The sequence below is a fragment of the Xenopus tropicalis genome, chromosome 9 (genome assembly GCF_000004195.4).
Source record: "Xenopus tropicalis strain Nigerian chromosome 9, UCB_Xtro_10.0, whole genome shotgun sequence".
In the NCBI taxonomy this organism is placed as follows: Eukaryota; Metazoa; Chordata; class Amphibia; order Anura; family Pipidae; genus Xenopus; species Xenopus tropicalis.
In genome coordinates this window covers 2,252,028-2,275,659 of record NC_030685.2, presented here as the reverse complement: position 1 = coordinate 2,275,659, position 23,632 = coordinate 2,252,028, and the positions used below count along the sequence as shown (strand labels likewise).

The window sequence follows — 23,632 nt, the reverse complement described above, 5'->3', positions numbered from 1 at the left end:
ACACAGCAGCACCCACAGGGTGACAGGGGGTTGCACTATGTACAGAGTGACACAGCAGCACCCACAGGGTGACAGGGGGTTGCACTATGTACAGAGTGACACAGCAGCACCCACAGGGTGACAGGGAGTTGCACTATGTACAGAGTGACACAGCAGCACCCACAGGGTGACAGGGAGTTGCACTATGTACAGAGTGACACAGCAGCACCCACAGGGTGACAGGGAGTTGCACTATGTACAGAGTGACACAGCAGCACCCACAGGGTGACAGGGAGTTGCACTATGTACAGAGTGACACAGCAGCACCCACAGGGTGACAGGGAGTTGCACTATGTACAGAGTGACACAGCAGCACCCACAGGGTGACAGGGAGTTGCACTATGTACAGAGTGACACAGCAGCACCCACAGGGTGACAGGGAGTTGCACTATGTACAGAGTGACACAGCAGCACCCACAGGGTGACAGGGAGTTGCACTATGTACAGAGTGACACAGCAGCACCCACAGGGTGACAGGGAGTTGCACTATGTACAGAGTGACACAGCAGCACCCACAGGGTGACAGGGAGTTGCACTATGTACAGAGTGACACAGCAGCACCCCACAGGGTGACAGGGAGTTGCACTATGTACAGAGTGACACAGCAGCACCCACAGGGTGACAGGGGGTTGCACTATGTACAGAGTGACACAGCAGCACCCACAGGGTGACAGGGAGTTGCACTATGTACAGAGTGACACAGCAGCACCCACAGGGTGACAGGGAGTTGCACTATGACACGGGCCGATTGTACTTTACATATCACCAACATTCCTACAAATGGACGTTGGACCCAGACTCCCGTAGTGTTTGGTGCTATAGTTGCGCCCATAGAAGTTCCAGTCAGTCAGTAGCCAATGAGATCAGCCGATGGGTTTGTACCTGAGCTCCCTCCTCTCCACTCGCAGCATGAAGTAAGGGGCAATAACAGCAGTAAGGGGCAATAACAGCAGTAAGGCTCAATAACAGCAGTAAGGGGCAATAACAGCAGTAAGGCTCAATAACAGCAGTAAGGGGCAATAACAGCAGTAAGGGGCAATAACAGCAGTAAGGGGCAATAACAGCAGTAAGGGGCAATAACAGCAGTAAGGCTCAATAACAGCAGTAAGGGGCAATAACAGCAGTAAGGGGCAATAACAGCAGTAAGGCTCAATAACAGCAGTAAGGGGCAATAACAGCAGTAAGGGGCAATAACAGCAGTAAGGGGCAATAACAGCAGTAAGGGGCAATAACAGCAGTAAGGGGCAATAACAGCAGTAAGGGGCAATAACAGCAGTAAGGGGCAATATGAGCAGTAAGGGACAATAACAGCAGTAAGGGGCAATAACAGCAGTAAGGGGCAATAACAGCAGTAAGGCTCAATAACAGCAGTAAGGGGCAATAACAGCAGTAAGGGGCAATAACAGCAGTAAGGGGCAATAACAGCAGTAAGGGGCAATATGAGCAGTAAGGGGCAATAAGAGAAGTTAGGGACAGTAAGGGGCAATAACAGCAGTAAGGGGCAATAACAGCAGTAAGGCTCAATAACAGCAGTAAGGGGCAATAAGAGAAGTTAGGGGCAGTAAGGGGCAATAAGGACAGTAAGGGGCAATAAGAGCAGTTATGGGCAGTAAGGGGCAATAACAGCAGTAAGGGGCAATAACAGCAGTAAGGGGCAATAACAGCAGTAAGGCTCAATAACAGCAATAAGGGGCAATAACAGCAGTAAGGGGCAATATGAGCAGTAAGGGGCAATAAGAGAAGTTAGGGGCAGTAAGGGGCAATAACAGCAGTAAGGGGCAATAACAGCAGTAAGGCTCAATAACAGCAGTAAGGGGCAATAACAGCAGTAAGGGGCAATAAGAGCAGTAAGGGGCAATAAGAGAAGTTAGGGGCAGTAAGGGGCAATAACAGCAGTAAGGGGCAATAACAGCAGTAAGGGGCAATATGAGCAGTAAGGGGCAATAAGAGAAGTTAGGGGCAGTAAGGGGCAATAACAGCAGTAAGGGGCAATAACAGCAGTAAGGCTCAATAACAGCAGTAAGGCTCAATAACAGCAGTAAGGGGCAATAACAGCAGTAAGGGGCAATAATAGAAGTTAGGGGCAGTAAGGGGCAATAAGGACAGTAAGGGGCAATAAGAGCAGTTATGGGCAGTAAGGGGCAATAAGGACAGTAAGGGGCAATAGGGGCAGTAAGGGGCACCAGGTAGCCCCAAGGAAGACCAGGTGCATTGTGGGTAGGCAACAGAGAGATTTCCAGCTCCCCCTGTAGCTTTAGTGAATGACCCCCTGGGCCTGTACATATGGGGGGATTTACTGCAACTCCCAGTAGCCTTTACCTGTCACTTTGATGCTGGGAATTGTAGTTCAACATGTAGGATAAAGGAATTAAATGGAGCAGACACTCACCTGCTTTGGGGTAGGTAGCGATGAGAATGTCGTCCCCCCGGGCCTGGAAACCGTATATAGTGTCCCACGCGTCACAGGTGATGCTCGGCAGGGGGACCCCCTCAATATGGCCGACAGTAATCTGGTAATTCTCCATTACCTTTACTATTTCTTCCACCATGGCTGGATCCATACTGGGGGGAACAGAGAGAGTGAGGGGCTGGGGCAAACTGCTGGGGGGCAAAAAGCAGAGGGAGGAGCTGTAGGGCATAGGGGTGAGGGGCAGAGGGAGGAGCTGTAGGGGATAGGGGTGAGGGGCAGAGGGAGGAGCTGTAGGATGGGGGGTGACTGGCAGGGGGAGGAGCTGTAGGGGATAGGGGTGACTGGCAGAGGGAGGAGCTGTAGGTTGGGGGTGACTGGCAGGGGGAGGAGCTGTAGGATGGGGGGTGACTGGCAGAGGGAGGAGCTGTAGGGGATAGGGGTGACTGGCAGAGGGAGGAGCTGTAGGATGGGGGTGACTGGCAGAGGGAAGAGCTGTAGGATGGGGGTGACTGGCAAGAGGGAGGAGTTGTAGGGGATAGGGGTGACTGGCAGAGGGAGGAGCTGTAGGGGCAATAGGGGTGACTGGCAGAGGCAGGAGCTGTAGGATGGGGGGTGACTGGCAGAGGGAGGAGCTGTAGGATGGGGGGTGACTGGCAGAGGGAGGAGCTGTTGGGGATAGGGGTGACTGGCAGAGGGAGGAGCTGTTGGGGATAGGGGTGACTGGCAGGGGGAGGAGCTGTAGAGGATAGGGGTGACTGGCAGAGGGAGGAGCTGTAGGGGATAGGGGTGACTGGCAGAGGGAGGAGCTGTAGGGGATAGGGGTGACTGGCAGAGGGAGGAGCTGTAGGGGATAGGGGTGACTGGCAGAGGGAGGAGCTGTAGGATGGGGGGTGACTGGCAGAGGGAGGAGCTGTAGGATGAAGGGTGACTGGCAGAGGGAGGAGCTGTTGGGGATAGGGGTGACTGGCAGAGGGAGGAGCTGTTGGGGATAGGGGTGACTGGCAGGGGGAGGAGCTGTAGGATGGGGGGTGACTGGCAGAGGGAGGAGCTGTTGGGGATAGGGGTGACTGGCAGAGGAGGAGCTGTAGGGGATAGGGGTGACTGGCAGAGGGAGGAGCTGTAGGGGATAGGGGTGACTGGCAGAGGGAGGAGCTGTAGGGGATAGGGGTGACTGGCAGGGGGAGGAGCTGTAGGATGGGGGGTGACTGGCAGGGGGAGGAGCTGTTGGGGATAGGGGTGACTGGCAGGGGGAGGAGCTGTAGGATGGGGGGTGACTGGCAGAGGGAGGAGCTGTAGGGCATAGGGGTGAGGGGCAGAGGGAGGAGCTGTTGGGGATAGGGGTGACTGGCAGAGGGAGGAGCTGTAGGGGATAGGGGTGACTGGCAGGGGGAGGAGCTGTAGGGGATAGGGGTGACTGGCAGGGGGAGGAGCTGTAGGGGATAGGGGTGACTGGCAGGGGGAGGAGCTGTAGGGGATAGGGGTGACTGGCAGGGGGAGGAGCTGTAGGGGATAGGGGTGACTGGCAGGGGGAGGAGCTGTGGGGGATAGGGGTGACCGGCAGAGGGAGGGGCTGTAGGGGATAGGGGTGACTGGCAGGGGGAGGGGCTGTAGGGGATAGGGGTGACTGGCAGAGGGAGGGGCTGTAGGGGATAGGGGTGACTGGCAGGGGGAGGGGCTGTAGGGGATAGGGGTGACTGGCAGAGGGAGGGGCTGTAGGGGATAGGGGTGACTGGCAGGGGGAGGAGCTGTGGGGGATAGGGGTGACTGGCAGGGGGAGGAGCTGCAGGGGATAGGGGTGACTGGAAGGGGGAGGAGCTGTAGGGGATAGGGGTGAGTGGAAGGGGGAGGAGCTGTAGGGGATAGGGGTGACTGGCAGGGGGCAAGGAGCTGTAGGGGATAGGGGTGACTGGCAGGGGGAGGAGCTGTAGGGGATAGGGGTGACTGGCAGGGGGCAGGAGCTGTAGGGGATAGGGGTGACTGGCAGGGGGAGGAGCTGTAGGGGATAGGGGTGACTGGAAAGGGGGAGGAAGCTGTAGGGGATAGGGGTGAGTGGAAGGGGGAGGAGCTGTAGGGGATAGGGGTGACTGGCAGGGGGCAGGAGCTGTAGGGGATAGGGGTGACTGGCAGGGGGAGGAGCTGTAGGGGATAGGGGTGACTGGCAGGGGGAGGAGCTGTAGGGGATAGGGGTGACTGGAAGGGGGAGGAGCTGTAGGGGATAGGGGTGACTGGCAGGGGGAGGAGCTGTAGGGGATAGGGGTGACTGGCAGGGGGAGGAGCTGTAGGGGATAGGGGTGACTGGAAGGGGGAGGAGCTGTAGGCGATAGGGGTGAGTGGAAGGGGGAGGAGCTGTAGGGAATAGGGGTGACTGGAAGGGGGAGGAGCCGTAGGGGATAGGGGTGAGTGGAAGGGGGAGGAGCTGTAGGGGATAGGGGTGACTGGAAGGGGGAGGAGCTGTAGGGGATAGGGGTGACTGGAAGGGGGAGGTGCTATAGGGGGTGGCTGTAAGGGGGAGGAGCTGTAGGGGATAGGGGTGACTGGCAGGGGGAGGAGCTGTAGGGAGAGGGACCTGGGGAGACAGGGGAAGGGGTAGCACCCAAGGACTGGGTGGGCACTCATATTACCTGCAGTTAGGGTGTCAGACTGGGCCCCCCAGTTCCCCCTGTGCTGGAATATCCCGGCTGCTGCCTGTGGAGTCTCTGCCCTTTAGTCCTTTGCTCCTTTTTATATGTCTCTCCCCCCCCCCCTGTACCTTTAACCCTTCCCTCCTCCCCTCGCCCCAATTCTCCCCTTTCTCTCAGGTTTCCACTCTTCCTGCTGCGCCTCATTGGCTGCCGGGATTCCCTGGGTTCATGGGAGTTCTAGGGGGTGGAGCTTTGAGCTAAAACTGAACTCTTTACTTGCAGTTATGGATGAAACTGATCTCTCAGCTTTAGGGCCGGGGCCCCTCAGCCAGTCCTGTTGCACATTAACAGCACATGTTCCCAAGATCCTTAAAGGGGAAATAAACCTTCCATAACAATTCTGGTGCTTTCAGGAATTTACTATTTACCTTGGGGAGAGGAGACTGGTCTGTCAGGGGATTCTGGGAGATGCAGATCAGCAACCGATGGAGAAATGTCTTTCCCTTATCATAGTGCTCAGTCAGATCGGAGCACAGACACGGAGCGGGCCGGGCATTACATGGAGCGGGCCGGGCTACTCCCCCTGGGCACCTTCCCTGCCGCTTCCATTGGGAGAGCTGAGCGACACCCCCAAACCACTAACCCCGGGCAGCTTAGTGAGAGGAGCAGGAGGAAATTTAGGGTGAAGTGAACTTTCATCATAGTGGGATCCGGTGTTGCCCCCTTTGTGTCCATCCTATTGGTTGATCACACCTTAAATTATTATTAGCCAGCTCTCCTCACTATTGGCGTATTATCCCAACCTATCAGAAGCTGACCCACATCTCCTCCAACCAATGAGTCACCCGCTCTTTGCACCGACTCAGGGCCGTATTTGGGTCCAGTTCTGCCCCTACGTCCTGTGTGACGTCTTCTTGTGGCACTAACATGCAAATGGTACTTAGCGCCTTCCCTCCAGAGCCAATTACTATGCAAAAGAATCCTCCAATGAGAATCCCAGCTGATGTGAGTAAATCCGGCTCCCTGTTCTCTGTTCCTGCAATTGGAGTTGGGAGCAATAAGCACAGTTTCCCAGCACTGAACAAGTCTGTCCCTTTATCCCCATGTCTGATTCCTGTGCCATATAATGACGGGAAAATGCCATCATTATCTCTATATGTAAGGTACCAGCAAGGGGCCTGACACAGGGAATCAGCATTCTCATTGGTCACTTCTCTTGCATCTATAATGAGGGGAAAATGCCATCATTATCTCTATATGTAAGGTACCAGCAAGGGGCCTGACACAGGGAATCAGCATTCTCATTGGTCACTTCTCTTGCATCTATAATGAAGTTTTGGCTCAGTAGAATTCTCATTGGGGAATCGGTTTCCATGTGTAATTAAAGGGTGCCTATCAGTTGATCAGCTGGGATTCTCATTGGAGGATTACTCTGCATATTAATTGGCCCTGGAGGGCGGGGCTCTCTCACACACAGGCACATAATGAGCAAACTGGGGCACTAAGTACCATTTGCATGTTAGTGCCACAACATGGCCGCCCACACTGGGAGCCCCTCCTGTTGCTGGGGGCATAGTGCCCGTTAGGCAAAAATGGTATTGTTTCCCCCAACCAGAGTGTGGGTTTTATTAATCTGCCCTCCCACTGGGGTAAACACTATCCCACTGCCCCCTGTTGCTATAAAATGTTATTATAAGAAAATTCCCCAATGAGAATTCTACTGATGGAAAACCTCATTATAAATGCAAGAGCAGTGACCAATGAGAATGCTGATTCCCTGTGTCAGGCCCCTTGCTGGTACCTTACATATAGAGATAATGATGGCATTTTCCCGTCATTATATGGCACAGGAATCAGACATGGGGATAAAGGGACAGACTTGTTCAGTGCTGGGAAACTGTGCTTATTGCTCCCAACTCCAATTGCAGGAACAGAGAACAGGGAGCCGGATTTACTCACATCAGCTGGGATTCTCATTGGAGGATACTTTTGCATTTCACACTAACTTTATCCCAACTAGGCCTGCCCCTCCCAGGCCCCAATTCTGTATCACCCACCCCCCCCCAGCAAGGTGTAGTCCCAGAAGAAGACCCTGAGCACAAGGGCTGCCATCGACTGGGCATTCTTGGAACTGCAGCCCAACGATCTTATACTATAAACAGCTTTCACTTCTAAATCTGAGGTCCGCACTCAGGGGTGTAACTAAAGGGGGGCTGCCTTAATAATGAGCAGTACATTTTTGGGGGTTAATACAATACTTAAAGCTACTTTAGGCTTCAGGCAACCTGCTTTGGAAGGGAGGGAGGGTCTGGGGTGTCAGGAACCATTGCTCCTAACTGTACGTAAGATATTGGGGGCTAAAGTCTCCCTTTCCCTATATTTAATGTATTTGGGGTTAACGTCTCCCTTTCCCTGTATTTAATGTATTTGGGGCTAACGTCTCCCTTTCCCTGTATTTAATGTATTTGGGGCTAACGACTCCCTTTCCCTGTATTTAATGAATTTGGGGGCTAATGTCTCCCTTTCCCTGTATTTAATGTATTTGGGGGCTAACGTCTCCCTTTCCCTGTATTTAATGTATTTGGGGGCTAACGTCTCCCTTTCCCTGTATTTAATGTATTTGGGGGCTAACGTCTCCCTTTCCCTGTATTTAATGTATTTGGGGGCTAACATCTCCCTTTCCCTGTATTTAATGTATTTGGGGCTGACGTCTCCCTTTCCCTGTATTTAATGTATTTGGGGGCGTAAGTCTCCCTTTCCCTGTATTTAATGTATTTGGGGCTTAAGTCTCCCTTTCCCTGTATTTAATGTATTTGGGGGCTTAAGTCTCCCTTTCCCTGTATTTAATGTATTTGGGGGCTTAAGTCTCCCTTTCCCTGTATTTAATGTATTTGGGGCTTAAGTTTCCCTTTCCCTGTATTTAATGTATTTGGGGGCTTAAGTCTCCCTTTCCCTGTATTTAATGTATTTGGGGGCTTAAGTCTCCCTTTCCCTGTATTTAATGTATTTGGGGCTTAAGTTTCCCTTTCCCTGTATTTAATGTATTTGGGGGCTTAAGTCTCCCTTTCCCTGTATTTAATGTATTTGGGGGCTAAAGTCTCCCTTTCCCTGTATTTAATGTATTTGGGGGCTTAAGTCTCCCTATCCCTGTATTTAATGAATTTGGGGGCTTAAGTCTCCCTTTCCCTGTATTTAATGTATTTGGGGGCTTAAGTCTCCCTTTCCCTGTATTTAATGTATTTGGGGGCTTAAGTCTCCCTTTCCCTGTATTTAATGTATTTGGGGCTAATGACTCCCTTTCCCTGTATTTAATGTTTTTAGAATCTGGGGTTACTGTTCTTAGGGGTCACTGTTACCCCACCTGATAATGAGAATCACCTCACATGGGGCAGTAAGAGTCGAACCCCCCCCCCCCTTGCCACCTCTCTGTGTCCTGCAGCCCCAGCACATTTCATATGACCACCGCTGGTTCTTCCTGACAGAAGCGCCACTCACACTCACATCCCCCCTTCCCTGGGGGCAATGGCAGACAGGACGGGGCACATTGTCAGGCTTGAGATGTCTTGCAGGCAAGCGAGGAACTGAATTGCTCCTTGTGTGACTCCTCAGGGGGTAAAACTGACTCCTTGCGCAACTGCATCTCCCCTACATTCCTGCACATTTACATCAAGACTCAGTTTCCCCCCGGGAATTCACACAAGGAGCAATTCAGTTCATCTCTGGCTTGTGAATAGCGAGATCTCTAGTGCCCCGTCTGCCATTGTGCCAAATGGAACAAACCCCCCGCCCCCCCCCCACATGGGGGCAGATGATATCACTCCAACATACAGCACAGCAGTAAAAAGAGGTTGAAATTTATCAGATACATTAGATGGGGAGTTACAGGGGGAGCTGGGAAGTCGTAGGAGAATCTCTTATTGGGCTCCATGTGCCTCTGGCTCCTCTGTACAATCTTGTGGGCACAGGTTGTCCCCTCTGTGAAGATGAGGAAGGGAATTCCCACCGGCTCCTTAGGCCTCATTCTCTATCAGAGTTCAGTGCGGAAGTTCAGCCCACTGCCCTCCATCTTCTTCTTGTATTCCTCATCAAAGATAATGTTCTGCGCCACCGAGAAATGGGTTTTCCAATCCCCCACGGTCCCTGGAACAAAGCAACGTGAACATCAACCTACTGCCCTTCAGCTGCTCCTCATCTCATATCTACCCCTTGCACAAAGCCTGGGAGGTGCCCATGGAAGGAAGAGAAGGAGAGCAAAGCAGAGATAATGCCCCACCAGGGGGTGGAACTGGCTAAACATGAAGGGAAGGATGGAAGTATAACAGGGAACAAAGTGATGGAAACTGTGTGCTGAGTCCATTACCTAAGGGTTGGGATGTAGGCCGAGCAGCCTAGAGAGTAAGCTCTATTGTCTACAAAATATACCCATACCTTTTCTTATAAAGGGAGATATGGTTTGGTCCATGACAGCATTGGAAATTGTGCTGTTATTAGTCATAGGGTTCTCCTTCATTGCCTGGAAGGACGTGTGATACTTGATGTTCTCCAGAACCTCATCAGATAAGTCCTTCCCGAGGAACTTCATGACTTTGCGAATCTCACGCATTGGGTCCTACAATAAACGAGAAGCACAAAGGTTCTATCTGGGGTGGGACAATGACATTTCCCTATTATCCTGCAGAGGAACCTTCTCACCTCGATCATGTCCTCATAGAAGATAAAGAGAATCTGGTGTTTGTCCATAGCTTTCCCCCAGCCAATCACATGGTCAAACCAACTGCCCCATGGCACTGCAAGAAAGAAGAACTGGGGTTAGAAACCAAAAAGGATCAGTCAGTCCTACAGCCGACATACAACGCCCCCAATCTGCAACAGATTCTCTATGGCCCCTCAGTCATATGCACCCCCAAACTGCCCCATGCACCCCCACACTGCCCCATGCACCCCCATACTGCCCCATGCACCCCCACACTGCCCCATGCACCCCCATACTGCCCCATGCACCCCCACACTGCCCCATGCACCCCCATACTGCCCCATGCACCCCCACACTGCCCCAGGCCCCCCTACACTGCCCCATACACCTCCCCACACTGCCCCAGGCACCCCCACACTGCCCCATTCACCCCTCACACTGCCACAGGCACCCCCACACTGCCACAGGCACCCCCACACTGCCCTATGCACCCCCAGTGAGAGCTCACCATCTCCAGACAGGAATGCCGAGAAGTAATTCTCCCAGGTTCCGGGGGGCGGCAGCATTTTATTCATCTTATGAAAGTAATAATAAGAAACCATACAGTCCTTGGCATTTCTGGCAACATAGACAGCCTGAAGGGGGAAAGGAATCCATATTCATACAGGTACAGTCACTGGCACAGAGTATATAATGGGCACAGGGCATGGGCATTATCTGCAGGAATGGGAGGGGTTATAGGGAGGGGTATATGGGGCAATGGGAGGGGTTATAGGGGGGTATATGGGGCAATGGGAGGAGTTATAGGGAGGGGTATATGGGGCAATGGGAGGAGTTATAGGGAGGGGTATATGGAGCAATGGGAGGGGTTATAGGGAGGGGTATATGAAGCAATGGGAGGAGTTATAGGGAGGGGTATATGGAGCAATAGGAGGAGTTATAGGGAGGGGTATATGAAGCAATGGGAGGAGTTATAGGGATGTTTATATGGGGAAATGGGAGGAGTTATAGGGAGGGGTATATGGAGCAATGGGAGGAGTTATAGGGAGGGGTATATGGAGCAATGGGAGGAGTTATAGGGAGGGGTATATGGAGTAATGGGAGGAGTTATAGGGAGGGGTATATGGAGCAATGGGAGGAGTTATAGGGAGGGATATATGGAGCAATGGGAGGAGTTATAGGGAGGGGTATATGGAGCAATGGGAGGAGAATAACTGACCTTGACATTCTTCTCCCAAAAGGAGGGGGGCAGCAGGTTAATAGGTAAGTGAGTTTTTAGGACACGGGGGGATTTCATGGTTTGTGCCAACTCCACACCTAGAATGGAACAGTAGCAGTTATAGCCCTGATGGAAGGGATGGGAATATCACACTTTAAACTAAATATATGGTGTCCCAATGTGAGGGTGAAGAATATTCTCTCCTGATATAACTGATCATGCTGTGTGTGAATGTCATACGGACCTTAGAGTGTAAGCTCACTGGGGCAGGGACTGATGGGAATGGCATAGGGACCTTAGATTGTAAGCTCACTGGGGCAGGGACTGATGGGAATGGGATAGGGACCTTAGAGTGTAAGCTCACTGGGGCAGGGACTGATGGGAATGGCATAGGGACCTTAGATTGTAAGCTCACTGGGGCAGGGACTGATGGGAATGGGATAGGGACCTTAGATTGTAAGCTCACTGGGGCAGGGACTGATGGGAATGGGATAGGGGCCTTAGATTGTAAGCTCACTGGGGCAGGGACTGATGGGAATGGGATAGGGGCCTTAGATTGTAAGCTCACTGGGGCAGGGACTGATGGGAATGGGATAGGGGCTTAGATTGTAAGCTCACTGGGGCAGGGACTGATGGGAATGGGATAGGACCTTAGATTGTAAGCTCACTGGGGCAGGGACTGATGGGAATGGGATAGGGACCTTAGATTGTAAGCTCACTGGGGCAGGGGCTGATGGGAATGGGATAGGGATCTTAGATTGTAAGCTCACTGGGGCAGGGACTGATGGGAATGGGATAGGGACGTTAGATTGTAAGCTCACTGGGGCAGGGACTGATGGGAATGGGATAGGGGCCTTAGATTGTAAGCTCACTGGGGCAGGGACTGATGGGAATGGGATAGGGGCCTTAGATTGTAAGCTCACTGGGGCAGGGACTGATGGGAATGGGATAGGGACCTTAGATTGTAAGCTCACTGGGGCAGGGGCTGATGGGAATGGGATAGGGACCTTAGATTGTAAGCTCACTGGGGCAGGGACTGATGGGAATGGGATAGGGGCCTTAGATTGTAAGCTCACTGGGGCAGGGGCTGATGGGAATGTGATAGGGGCCTTAGAGTGTAAGCTCACTGGGGCAGGGGCTGATGCGGAATGTGATAGGGGCCTTAGAGGTGTAAGCTCACTGGGGCAGGGGCTGATGGGAATGTGATAGGGGCCTTAGAGTGTAAGCTCACTGGGGCAGGGACTGATGGGAATGTGATAGGGGCCTTAGAGTGTAAGCTCACTGGGGCAGGGGCCTGATGGGAATGGGATAGGGACGTTAGAGTGTAAGCTTAACTGGGGCAGGGGCTGATGGGAATGTGATAGGGACGTTAGAGTGTAAGCTCACTGGGGCAGGGGCTGATGGGAATGTGATAGGGGCCTTAGATTGTAAGCTCACTGGGGCAGGGGCTGATGGGAATGGGATAGGGACGTTAGAGTGTAAGCTCACTGGGGCAGGGGCTGATGGGAATGATGTAGAATCTCTGTATAGGCCCACTTTGGCTTTATAACCTATGATACAGAATTGAACAGTTAATGGCTGCAGGACTGTTATCTGAATGCTCGGGACTGGGCTTTTTCTGGATAAAGGGGACACAGTGGGGGTGTCACTAAAAATGAATTAGGCTTTAGCACTCATAATAGAGAGAGCAGCTCAACAGCACCGCCCCCCGTGTCACTCCCCACACCCCTCCCAACTGCCTCTCTGAGCCCCCCACCCCCGTCACTCTAACTCGCCGCCCCTCCCAACTGCTCTCTCCGTACTCCGCCGTCACTCTACTCCCCGCACCTCCACCTGCCTCTCCCTACCCCCCATCACTCTACTCCCGCTACCCCTCCCATGCCTCTCCCTACCCCCGTCACTCTAACTCCCCGCTACCTCTCCCAACTGCTGCTCCCTACTCCCATCACTCTACTCGCCGACCGCTCCTAACTGCCGTCTCCGCCTACCCCATCCTTCTACTTCCCGCACACCCCCAACTGCCTCTCCCCTACCCCGCGTCACTCTACCCCCGCTATCCGTCCCAACTGCTCTCGCCTACCCCCATCACTCTACTCCCGCCACCTCCCAACTGCTCTCCCTACCCGCCATCACTCTAGCTCCGCGCTCCTCAACTCCTCTCGCACTACCCCGATCACTCTAATCCCGCACCGCTCCCACAGCCTCTCCCTCCCCGTACTCTAATTCCCGCACCCTCCCAACTGCCTCTCCTACCCGTCACCTCTATCTCCGCCGCACCTCCCTAACTGCCCTCTCCCTACCGCCGCGTCACTCTACTCCCCGCACCCCTCCAATGCCTCTCCTACCCCCGTCATCTATCTTCCCGCACCCTCCGCAACTGGCCTGCTCCTACCTCCCATCATCTACTCCGGCAACCCTGCAATGCTCTCCTACCCCGTCAATCTACTCCCCGCACCTCCACTTGCCTCTCCTACCCCCGCCATCACTCTACTTCCCGCCCTCCAACTGCCTCTCCCTACCCGTCATCTCATCCCTGCACCCTCCCAACTGCTCTCCTACCCCGCATCACTCTACTCCCGCACTCCCACTGCCCTCTCGCTACCCGGTCATCTACTTTCCCGACGCCTCCACTGCTCTCCTACCCCTGGTGTTCCAGCCCCCCCGTTACTCTTACTCCCCTGCAACGCCTCCGAATGCCTTCCCTACCCCATCCTCTATTCGCACCTCCCAATGCTCTCCTACGCCCTGTGTCTCCAGCTTCCCCGTTACTCTAGCTCCCGCACTCTCACTGCCTCTCCTACCCATCACTCTACTCCCCGCACCCACCAACTGCCTCTCCTACCCCATGCACTTTACTCCGAGGCCTCCTAACTGCCTCTCCCCTACCCCCGTCACTACTCACCGCTACCCTTCCACTGCCTCTCCCTACCCCTGTGTAGCTCCAGCCCCCGCCGTTACTACTACTCCCGCACGGCTCTCCCAACTGCCTCTCCCTACCCCCATCAGTCTAGGCTCGCACTCCTCAACTGCCTCTCCCTAACCGCCCATCAGCTCTACTCCCGCGCACTGCCTCCGCAATCCGTCTGCCCTCCCCGCCGATCAATCTAAGCTCCCGTGCATCTCGTCCAACTGCTTCCTACCCCGTCATCACTCTACTCCGCGACCCCTGCCCACTGCCTCTCCCTACCCCCATGCACTGCTACTCACCCGCAGCTCCGAACTGCCATGGTCTCCTACGCTGCCCAATGCACTGCTACTCCCGCACCCGTCAACTGCCTTCCCTACCCCGTCACTCTACTCCCGCACCCCTCCCAATGCTTGCTCCTACCCCGTCACTTACTCCCCGCACCCTCCCAACTGCTCTCTCCTACCCCGTCACTCTACTCCCGCACCCTTCCCAACTGCTCTCCCTACCCCGCTACTCTACTCCTGCACCCCTCCAACTGCTCCTCCCTACCCCATCACTCTACTCCGCACCCTCCAATGCCTCTCCTACCCCCGTCCTCTTACTCTCCCGCACCCCTCCAACTGCCTCTCCCTACCCCCATCACTCTACTCCCCGCACCCTCCCAACTGCTCTCCCTACCCCCCGTCACTCTACTCCCTGCACCCTCCCAACTGCTCTCCCTACCCCATCACTCTTACTCCGCGCACCCTCCCAACTGCCTCTCCCTACCCCGTCACTCTACTCCCCGCACCCCTCCCAACTGGCCTCTCCCTACCCCCCTGTGTCTCCAGCCCCCCCGTTACTCTACTCCCCGCACCCCTCCCAACTGCCTCTCCCTACCCCCATCACTCTACTCCCCGCACCCCTCCCAACTGCCTCTCCCTACCCCCCTGTGTCTCCAGCTCCCCACGTTACTCTACTCCCCCGCACCCCTCGCAACTGCCTCTCCCTACCCCCCATCACTCTACTCCCCGCACCCCACCCAACTGCTCTCCCTACCCCCCATCACTTTACTCCCCGCACCCTCCTAACTTGCCTCTCCCTACCCCCCGTCACTCTACTCCCCGCACCCCTTCAACTGCCTCTCCCTACCCCCCTGTGTCTCCAGCCCCCCCGTTACTCTACTCCCGCACCCCCACTGCTCTGCCTACCCCTCACTCTATCCCGCACCCCCTCCCAACTGCCTCTCCTACCCCCTGTGTCTCCCTACCCCCATCATCCTACTCCCCGCCCGCCTCCAACTGCCTCTCCTACCCCCCATCACTTTACTCCCCGACCCACCCAATTGCCTCTCCCTACCCCCCATCACTCTACTCGACCCGTACTCCCCTCCCAACTGCTCTCCTCTCCCCCATCACTCTACTCCCGCACCCTCCAACTGCCTCTCGCCTACCCCGGCATACTGCTACTTCCCGCACCCCTCCAACTGCCTCTCCTTACCCCCCGTCACTCTACTCCCCGCACCCCTCCCAACTGCCTCTCCTACCCCATCACTCTACTCCCCGCCCCCTCCTCCAACTGCCTCTCCTACCCCGTCACTCTACTCCCACACCCTCCAACTGCCTCTCCCTACCCCCATCACTCTACTCGCCTCCCCGTCCCTCCAACTGCCTCTCCCTACCCCCTTCACTCTACTCCCCGCACCCTCCCAACTGCCTCTCCCTACCCCCCTCACTCTACTCCCCGCACCCCTCCCAACTGCTCTCTCCCTACCCCCATCACTCTACTCCCCGCACCCCTCCCCAACTGCCTCTCCCTACCCCCCATCACTCTACTCCCGCCCCCTCCAACTGCCTCTCCTACCCCATCACTCTACTCCGCGCACCCTCCCAACTGCCTCCTACCCCCCTGTGTCCAGCCCCCCATTACTCTACTCCCCGCCCCCTCCCAACTGCTCTCCCTACCCCCCCATCACTCTACTCCCCGCACCCTCCCAATGCTCTCCCCTACCCCCATCACTCTACTCCCCGCACCCCTCCAACTGCCTCTCCCTACCCCCCATCACTCTACTCCCCGCACCCCTCCAACTGCCTCTCCCTACCCCCGTCACTCTACTCCCGCACCCCTCCAACTGCCTCTCCCTACCCCCGTCACTCTACTCCCCGCACCCTCCCAACTGCCTCTCCCTACCCCCCTGTGTCTCCAGCCCCCGTTACTCTACTCCCCGACCCCTCCAACTGCCTCTCTCCTACCCCCATCACTCTACTCCCCGACCCTCCAACTGCCTCTCCCTACCCCCCATCACTCTACTCCCCGCACCCTCCCAACTGCCTCTCCTACCCCCGTCACTCACTACTACTCACTCCGCCACCCTGCCACTACTCCCGCACCTCCAACTGCCTCTCCCTACCCGCCTGCACTCTACTCCCCGCATCTCCAACTGCCTCTCCCTACCCCCTTCACTCTACTCCCGCACCCTCCCAACTGCCTCTCCCTACCCCCCATCACTCTACTCCCCGCACCCCTCCCAACTGCCTCTCCCTACCCCCCATCACTCTACTCCCGCACCCCTCCAACTGCCTCTCCCTACCCCCCATCACTCTACTCCCCGCACCCCTCCCCAACTGCCTCTCCCTACCCCCATCACTCTACTCCCCGCACCCCTCCCAACTGCCTCTCCCCCTACCCCATCACTCTACTCCCCGCACCCTCCCAACTGCCTCTCCCTACCCCCCCATCACTCTACTCCCCGCACCCCTCCCCAACTGCCTCTCCCTTACCCCCATCACTCTACTCCCCCGCACCCCTCCCAACTGCCTCTCCCTACCCCCCATCACTCTACTCCCCGCACCCCTCCCAACTGCCTCTCCCTACCCCCTGTGTCTCCAGCCCCCCCATTACTCTACTCCCCGCACCCTCCCAACTGCCTCTCCCTACCCCCCCATCACTCTACTCCCCGCACCCCTCCCAACTGCCTCTCCCTACCCCCCCATCATTCTACTCCCCGCATCCCTCCCAACTGCCTCTCCCTACCCCCCCATCACTCTACTCCCCGCACCCCTCCCAACTGCCTCTCCCTACCCCCCATCACTCTACTCCCCGCACCCCTCCCAACTGCCTCTCCCTACCCCCCGTCACTCTACTCCCCGCACCCCTCCCAACTGCCTCTCCCTACCCCCCGTCACTCTACTCCCCGCACCCCTCCCAACTGCCTCTCCCTACCCCCCTGTGTCTCCAGCCCCCCCGTTACTCTACTCCCCGCACCCCTCCCAACTGCCTCTCCCTAACATATCACCTTCCACCAATCAGGAGCACCATGCACGGCGCCCATTACCTATTGGCCTGGGCTTTGGGGGTACCAGGTCTATGAATGGCACTTTGATGTAAGTCGGGGCCCTCCTGCCCTTCTGCGCGTCTCCCTCCTGTAATATCAGGTCCACGATCTCCTGCATCCACGTTGTCCCTACGCACAGACACACACACCTGTACAGGTTAAAGGGGAACTAAACCCAACCGTAAAGCTGCCCCACAGCGCCCCCTAGTGCTCTATAGAAGTTGATGTAAAACCTAATTACACATGGCACTTCTACAGCAAAACCAGGGGGCAGTGGGACAGAGTTACCCCAGTGGAAGGGCAGATTAATAGAGCCCACACTCTGGTTGGGGAAACAATACCTAACGGGCACTATGCCCCCAGCAACAGGAGGGGCTCCCAGTGTGGGCGGCCATGTTGTGGCACTAACATGCAAATGGTACTTAGTGCCCCAGTTTGCTCATTATGTGCCTGTGTGTGAGAGAGCCCCGCCCTCCAGGGCCAATTAATATGCAAAAGAATCCTCCAATGAGAATCCCAGCTGATCAACTGTTAGGTGCCGTTTAATTACACATGGAAACCGATTCCCCAATGAGAATTCTACTGAGCCAAAACTTCATTATAGATGCAAGAGAAGTGACCAATGAGAATGCTGATTCCCTGTGTCAGGCCCCTTGCTGGTACCTTACATATAGAGATAATGATGGCATTTTCCCGTCATTATATGGCACAGGAATCAGACATGGGGATAAAGGGACAGACTTGTTCAGTGCTGGGAAACTGTGCTTATTGCTCCCAACTCCAATTGCAGGAACAGAGAACAGGGAGCCGGATTTACTCACATCAGCTGGGATTCTCATTGGGGGATTATTAAGGCCCTATGGGGCTTTCGCCGCTAACCACTCCCCTAATAAAATGAGGCCACACCCCCTGTAACTAATAATGAGATAATAATAAAAGAGAAGGGCTATGGGGGGAGATGAGGGAGGTTATGTTTATTTAACAACAATGGAGTCCTCATACAAGCCTGAAACTGCCAGTGGGAAGAAGAAGCTCTCATTATGGATATTGGGGGGACAGAGATTGGATCACTCACCTGATTTGGGGAAAGTAGCGATGAGAATGTCGTCCCCCCGGGCCTGGAAATTGTATATAGAGTCCCACGCGTCACAGGTGGAGCCAAGTAACGGGACCCCCTCAATATGGCCCATAGCAACCGGGATTCTCTGAGCTTCCTGCGCCATTTCTCCCACTGCTGGATCCGTACTGGGGGGAACAGTCACAGTGATGGGCATCACAAGTGATAGGGGTGACTGGCAGGGGGAGGAGCTGTAGGGGATAGGGGTGACTGGCAGGGGGAGGAGCTGTAGGGGATAGGGGTGACTGGCAGGGGGAGGAGCTGTAGGGGATAGGGGTGACTGGCAGAGGGAGGAGCTGTAGGGGATAGGGGTGACTGGCAGGGGGAGGAGCTGTAGGGGATAGGGGTGACTGGCAGGGGGGAGGAGCTGTAGGGGATAGGGGGTGACTGGCAGGGGGAGGAGCTGTAGGGGATAGGGGTGACTGGCAGAGGGAGGAGCTGTAGGGGATAGGGGGTGACTGGCAGGGGGAGGAGCTGTAGGGGATAGGGGTGACTGGCAGGGGGAGGAGCTGTAGGGGATAGGGGTGACTGGCAGGGGGAGGAGCTGTAGGGGATAGGGGTGACTGGGCAGGGGGAGGAGCTGTAGGTTGGGGGTTACTGGCAGAGGGAGGAGCTGTAGGTTGGGGGTGACTGACAGGGGGAGGAGCTGTAGGGAGAGGGACCTGGGGAGACAGGGGAAGGGGTAGCACCCAAGGACTGGGTGGGCACCCATATTACCTGCAGTTAGGGTGTCAGACTGGGCCCCCCAGTTCCCCCTGTGCTGGAATATCCCGGCTGCTGCCTGTGGAGCTTCTGCTCTCTAATCCGCTGCTCATTCAGTGGAACTGGTTCCTGACACACAGGAAGTTCAGCTTTAGGGCCAGGGGCCACTCACCTTAGACTCACGTAACCAATCAGTGTCCCCCCGAGCAGTGTCACATGATCCTCATTGATTTCTGTAGGAGGAGTCAGGGGGTCATTTCAGTCACTGAGAAACACCCTGTGTGCCTTATGTTATATTGGGTGTGTCTGGCAGATACCCCAGCATTCTGGGGATGGGGGGCCCCTTCCTGGCAGTAATTTGGCTGGGAGAGTTACAGCTCCATGCCACTCCCAGCAGAGCACGGGGTATATGTGACTTTATCCTTCCCTGCTGGGCCCTTGCTGTACTGTCGGAGGAAGGGTTAACCACTCGCATAACTACATCTCTCAATAACTTGGGCGCCAGTGGTTCTTAAACAAACCGATACCTCTTTATGGACTGGGTGGTGCTGATTGGATGGTACCAGCACCAGTCATTTCATTAATAGGATGGTGGCCTTCCTCAGTCCCAGCTGTAGGGATCACAGTGCCCCAGGGGTAGAACTCACAGGTCAGCGACTTGGGCCCTAGCTTTAGGCACTTACATCCTTCAGTTATGAGTTGGGGCACATCTTCCACTTACATCCTTCAGTTATGAGTTGGGGTTCATTTTCTACTTACTTTCTTCCGTTATGAGTTGGGGTTCATTTTCCACTTAGGTCCTTCAGTTATGAGTTGGGGTTCATTTTCCACTTATGTCCTTCAGTTATGAGTTGGGGTTCATTTTCCACTTAGGTCCTTCAGTTATGAGTTGTGGTTCATTTTCCACTTAGGTCCTTCAGTTATGAGTTGGGGTTCATTTTCCACTTAGGTCCTTCAGTTATGAGTTGGGGTTCATTTTCCACTTATGTCCTTCAGTTATGAGTTGGGGTTCATTTTCCACTTATGTCCTTCAGTTATGAGTTGGGGTTCATTTTCCACTTATGTCCTTCAGTTATGAGTTGGGGTTCATTTTCCACTTAGGTCCTTCAGTTATGAGTTGGGGTTCATTTTCCACTTAGGTCCTTCAGTTATGAGTTGGGGTTCATTTTCCACTTATGTCCTTCAGTTATGAGTTGGGGTTCATTTTCCACTTAGGTCCTTCAGTTATGAGTTGGGGGTTCATTTTCCACTTATGTCCTTCAGTTATGAGTTGGGGTTCATTTTCCACTTAGGTCCTTCAGTTATGAGTTGGGGTACACCTATGAGTTGGAGGGCATCTTCCACGTAGGTGGAGGCCCATAATGGCAGGAATAGGTGGCCTCAATTAGGGCCTTTCCCAGGATGCTGACAGTTTGTTGATACCAATAATGGAGAGTCTTCCCGTTGTTTTGAGGGACACCGCAATGTGTATGAGCAAACTGGGGGCTATGGGACGGAAAGCCACATATAGGGGGTGTATAATGGGCTGGGGCACTGTGCCCCTCTGTTTACCCTCAGTTTGGTTTACAATCTTCCCAGCGTTGGTTACGATTGGCGCAGAGATTTCTAGATATTTCCCTGTATTTAATGTATTTGGGGGCTGATGTCTCCCTTTCTGTAACAAATAGAGCCCGCCGCACGTCCTTCCCCAGTGCCGGCTTCCGCAAGTTAAGGCGCATGCGCGCTGGCGCGAAATTCAAAAGTATTTAAAGGGACTTTTGCCACTTTTTCATTGCCCGTGATAGGATTGTTTCCTGGTGCCTTTTCTGAGCCTTGTGCTTGTATTCCTGTACCCTGTTGGTGCTTTCCTGTGTTTTTGACCCGGCCTGTCCCCGACTATTCTGATATCCATATCCTGACCTCGGCTTGTACGTTTGACTCCGATTTTGCCTTATCCCGCTATTTGATTATCTGGTTGACCCTTGCCTGTCTGACGATCCCTGATTTCTGCCTGCCTCGACCCAGCCTGCCTGACGACCAACTTGTCCAATCCTATTTGTACCGTGATCTTCGGCCTAACTGACTTTATCTACAGTCGTGCCCCTTTGCTTGCCAGAACTCCTCGCCTTGTTCCCCTCGTTAAGTCCAGGTGGCATCTGAGTAGCTGAGGGCTCCTCCTGAAGCCAAAGGCGGTCACACTACTGGTGAAGCCGAGCCGAGACCAGGGAACTTGGCATCAGTTCTGGTTTAGGGTGCCGACCGTGACATTACGGGCCATGGAAGACCAAGATCACGTAAGTCCGCTGCTGCTCCATCCACTACCAAATCGCTTCTTACCACCCTCCTACAGCGCTTGGAAGACCAGGAGACAAAGCAAAATTATCTCCTACAGGGTTTCCACAGTTTAACCCGCCAGCTGGAGACTCCGCAAGTTCCGCAGCAGCCGCCTATACCAAGTCCTTCTCCTCCTGTAGGCTCTTTTGCTATGTGGGGTAACACATCTAGGCCCCAAGAGTCCAAAATTGCCTTTCCTGAAAAATTTGCTGGGGATAGGACTAAGTTTTTCATCTTCAAAGAGGCGTGTAAACTATATCTTAGCTTTTTCCCACAATCATTTCCAACTGGTGAGGAAAAAGTAAGATTTGTAATGACCCTTCTATTGGGGGATCCCCAAGTTTGGGCCCTTAGACTGCCCCCCTCTGATCCTGCCCGTTTCTCCCTAGAGATGTTCTTTCATTCCATGGCAAATCTTTACGATGACCCGGATCGCACATCATCTGCCTATTCGGCGATTTGTAAACTGCGCCAAGGGAGACGGGATGCGGAGGTGTATTGCACTGAATTCCGCCGGTGGGCAGTAGAAACTGGGTGGAACGATGCGGCCCTGCGCAGTCAGTTCCGTATTAGGTTATCTGATTCTATTAAGGATAGTCTGGTTAACTACCCCTTGTTACAATCAAAAACACAATAGAATATGATCACACTTTTTTGTGGATATAAACTCTTACCCACAGTTACGGTGGGTCCGGGTGCTCATGCCCCAGACCATTCAGCACAGGGAGCCATCACAGGAAATCAAATATGAAGATAGGCAGGCACTCCGAATTATTTGTTGCAAAAGTAGATAAATGCAGCCAGTAGAAATTAGTTAGATTAAAAAAGTATAAATTTTATTTTATCCATATGTAAAAGCAAAATAGCCTTACGCGTTTCATACCAATAGGGTACTTAGTCATAGGCTGGATACATTAAACACAATACACAATATTTAAAGACAAATTGACCAATGAGATACATTTTGCAATCAGCCAATCAGACCGATAGGTCATTTGGTTAGGGAGAGTGGATAAAAAGTCTTAAATTCACATAAGGATATATTAAGCATTGAATACATTAAATTTGTGTGTAATCATAAAAAGCTAGATTTAGGTAATTATACATAGCAAGTAACATCGTAATCATAGTTGAGTCCATGTGGTTGTCGAGTTTTTAGGAAGAAAATCCACTTTGTTTCTTTTCTAATTAACACTGAAGAGATATCGCCCCCTCTAGGACTAGGGATAACTCTATCTATCCCTGTAACTTGTAGAAAAGACAAGGATCTATTCGAACATTCAAAAAAATGTTTTGCAACAGTGGTGAGACTGTTAACGTTGGTGATGTTCAGTACGTGTTCTCTTATCCTATCTTTGAGTTTTCTACCTGTCTGACCAACATATTGTTTCATGCATTTAGTGCAAGTGAGAAGGTAGATAACATTTTTAGTGTTGCAATTGATGAAATGTTTTATCTGATATTCTTTCATAGTCGTGAATGAAGTGAATGAATCTGTTTTTTTGTAAATAGTGATACATTGTCTTGATCCACATTTATAACACCCTTTTGTAGATAACCATGTGGTGGTGGGTTTTCTAGTATGGATTAAACTTGGTGACAATAGATTACTTAAAGTTTCAGTTTTTCGAGTAATATATTTGTGTCCATTGTTAAGTATTTGTCTTAGAATAGGATCCGTTTTTAGGATAGTTAAGTTATTGTTGATTATTTTTTCTATCATTTTTTGTTGGGGACTATAGGTCAAAATACAAGTCAAGGGTTCATTATCCCTATTTTTAGAATATTTCTTATGTTTAGATGTTTTTTGATTATGCTCATGATATCTATCAAAAAGATTTGATCTGTCTACAGATGCAGCTCGCTCAAAAGCTTTAATAATATTGTTCTTAGAGTACCCCCTATCTATCAATCTATAGTATAGATCTGTGGATTTAGATACAAATTCTGAATCTTCAGAGGAGATACGTCTGATGCGTAAAAATTGGCTGTATGGTATGTTACGAATGGAATGCCTCGGATGGCAAGATGTAGCTTCTAATAGCGTGTTAGCTGAACAGTCTTTGCGAAAGATTGTGCTTGTGACTGATTGATTAAATGTGCTCAAAGTAATATCTAAAAAGTTGATGCTAGTGTGATGTATTTCAGAAGTGAACTGTAGATTATAATTATTAGTGTTGATGTATTGAACAAAATGACTGAATTGTTCTTCTGTGCCTGACCAGATCATAATGATATCGTCAATGTAGCGTCCATAGTATTGAATGTGAGCAGAAAAAGAATTAATATCATTATAG

At 53.1% G+C, this 23,632-nt stretch overlaps 2 protein-coding genes across 4 annotated transcripts in view; both read right to left on the bottom strand.

Annotated features, from left to right (window-relative positions):
- LOC100497516 (sulfotransferase 1C1) overlaps window positions 1-23,632 on the bottom strand; it is a 60,031-nt gene that overhangs the window by 9,126 nt on the left and 27,273 nt on the right. Inside the window, exons 1-2 of one of the 3 annotated variants that reach the window (XM_031892973.1) lie at window positions 19,038-19,127; window positions 2,429-2,601 (exon numbers count right to left, since the gene is read on the bottom strand). In XM_031892973.1, coding sequence (XP_031748833.1) covers window positions 2,429-2,600 — 172 coding nt within the window. In that variant the 5' untranslated portion in view covers window position 2,601; window positions 19,038-19,127. Of the gene's footprint in view, window positions 1-2,428; window positions 2,602-5,070; window positions 5,162-19,037; window positions 19,128-23,632 lie in introns of those variants that run through there. The other 2 variants (XM_031892971.1, XM_031892972.1) reach the window with 2 other exon arrangements.
- Window positions 8,909-19,128, bottom strand: LOC116407546 (sulfotransferase 1C2-like). Its single transcript, XM_031892977.1, has 8 exons — window positions 19,038-19,128; window positions 18,279-18,448; window positions 17,204-17,332; window positions 10,983-11,080; window positions 10,272-10,398; window positions 9,763-9,857; window positions 9,499-9,679; window positions 8,909-9,210 (listed from the first exon to the last, which is right to left on the bottom strand). Exons 2-8 carry the CDS (start codon window positions 18,424-18,426, stop codon window positions 9,098-9,100), a joined length of 891 nt encoding a protein of 296 aa, XP_031748837.1. The 5' UTR covers window positions 18,427-18,448; window positions 19,038-19,128; the 3' UTR covers window positions 8,909-9,097.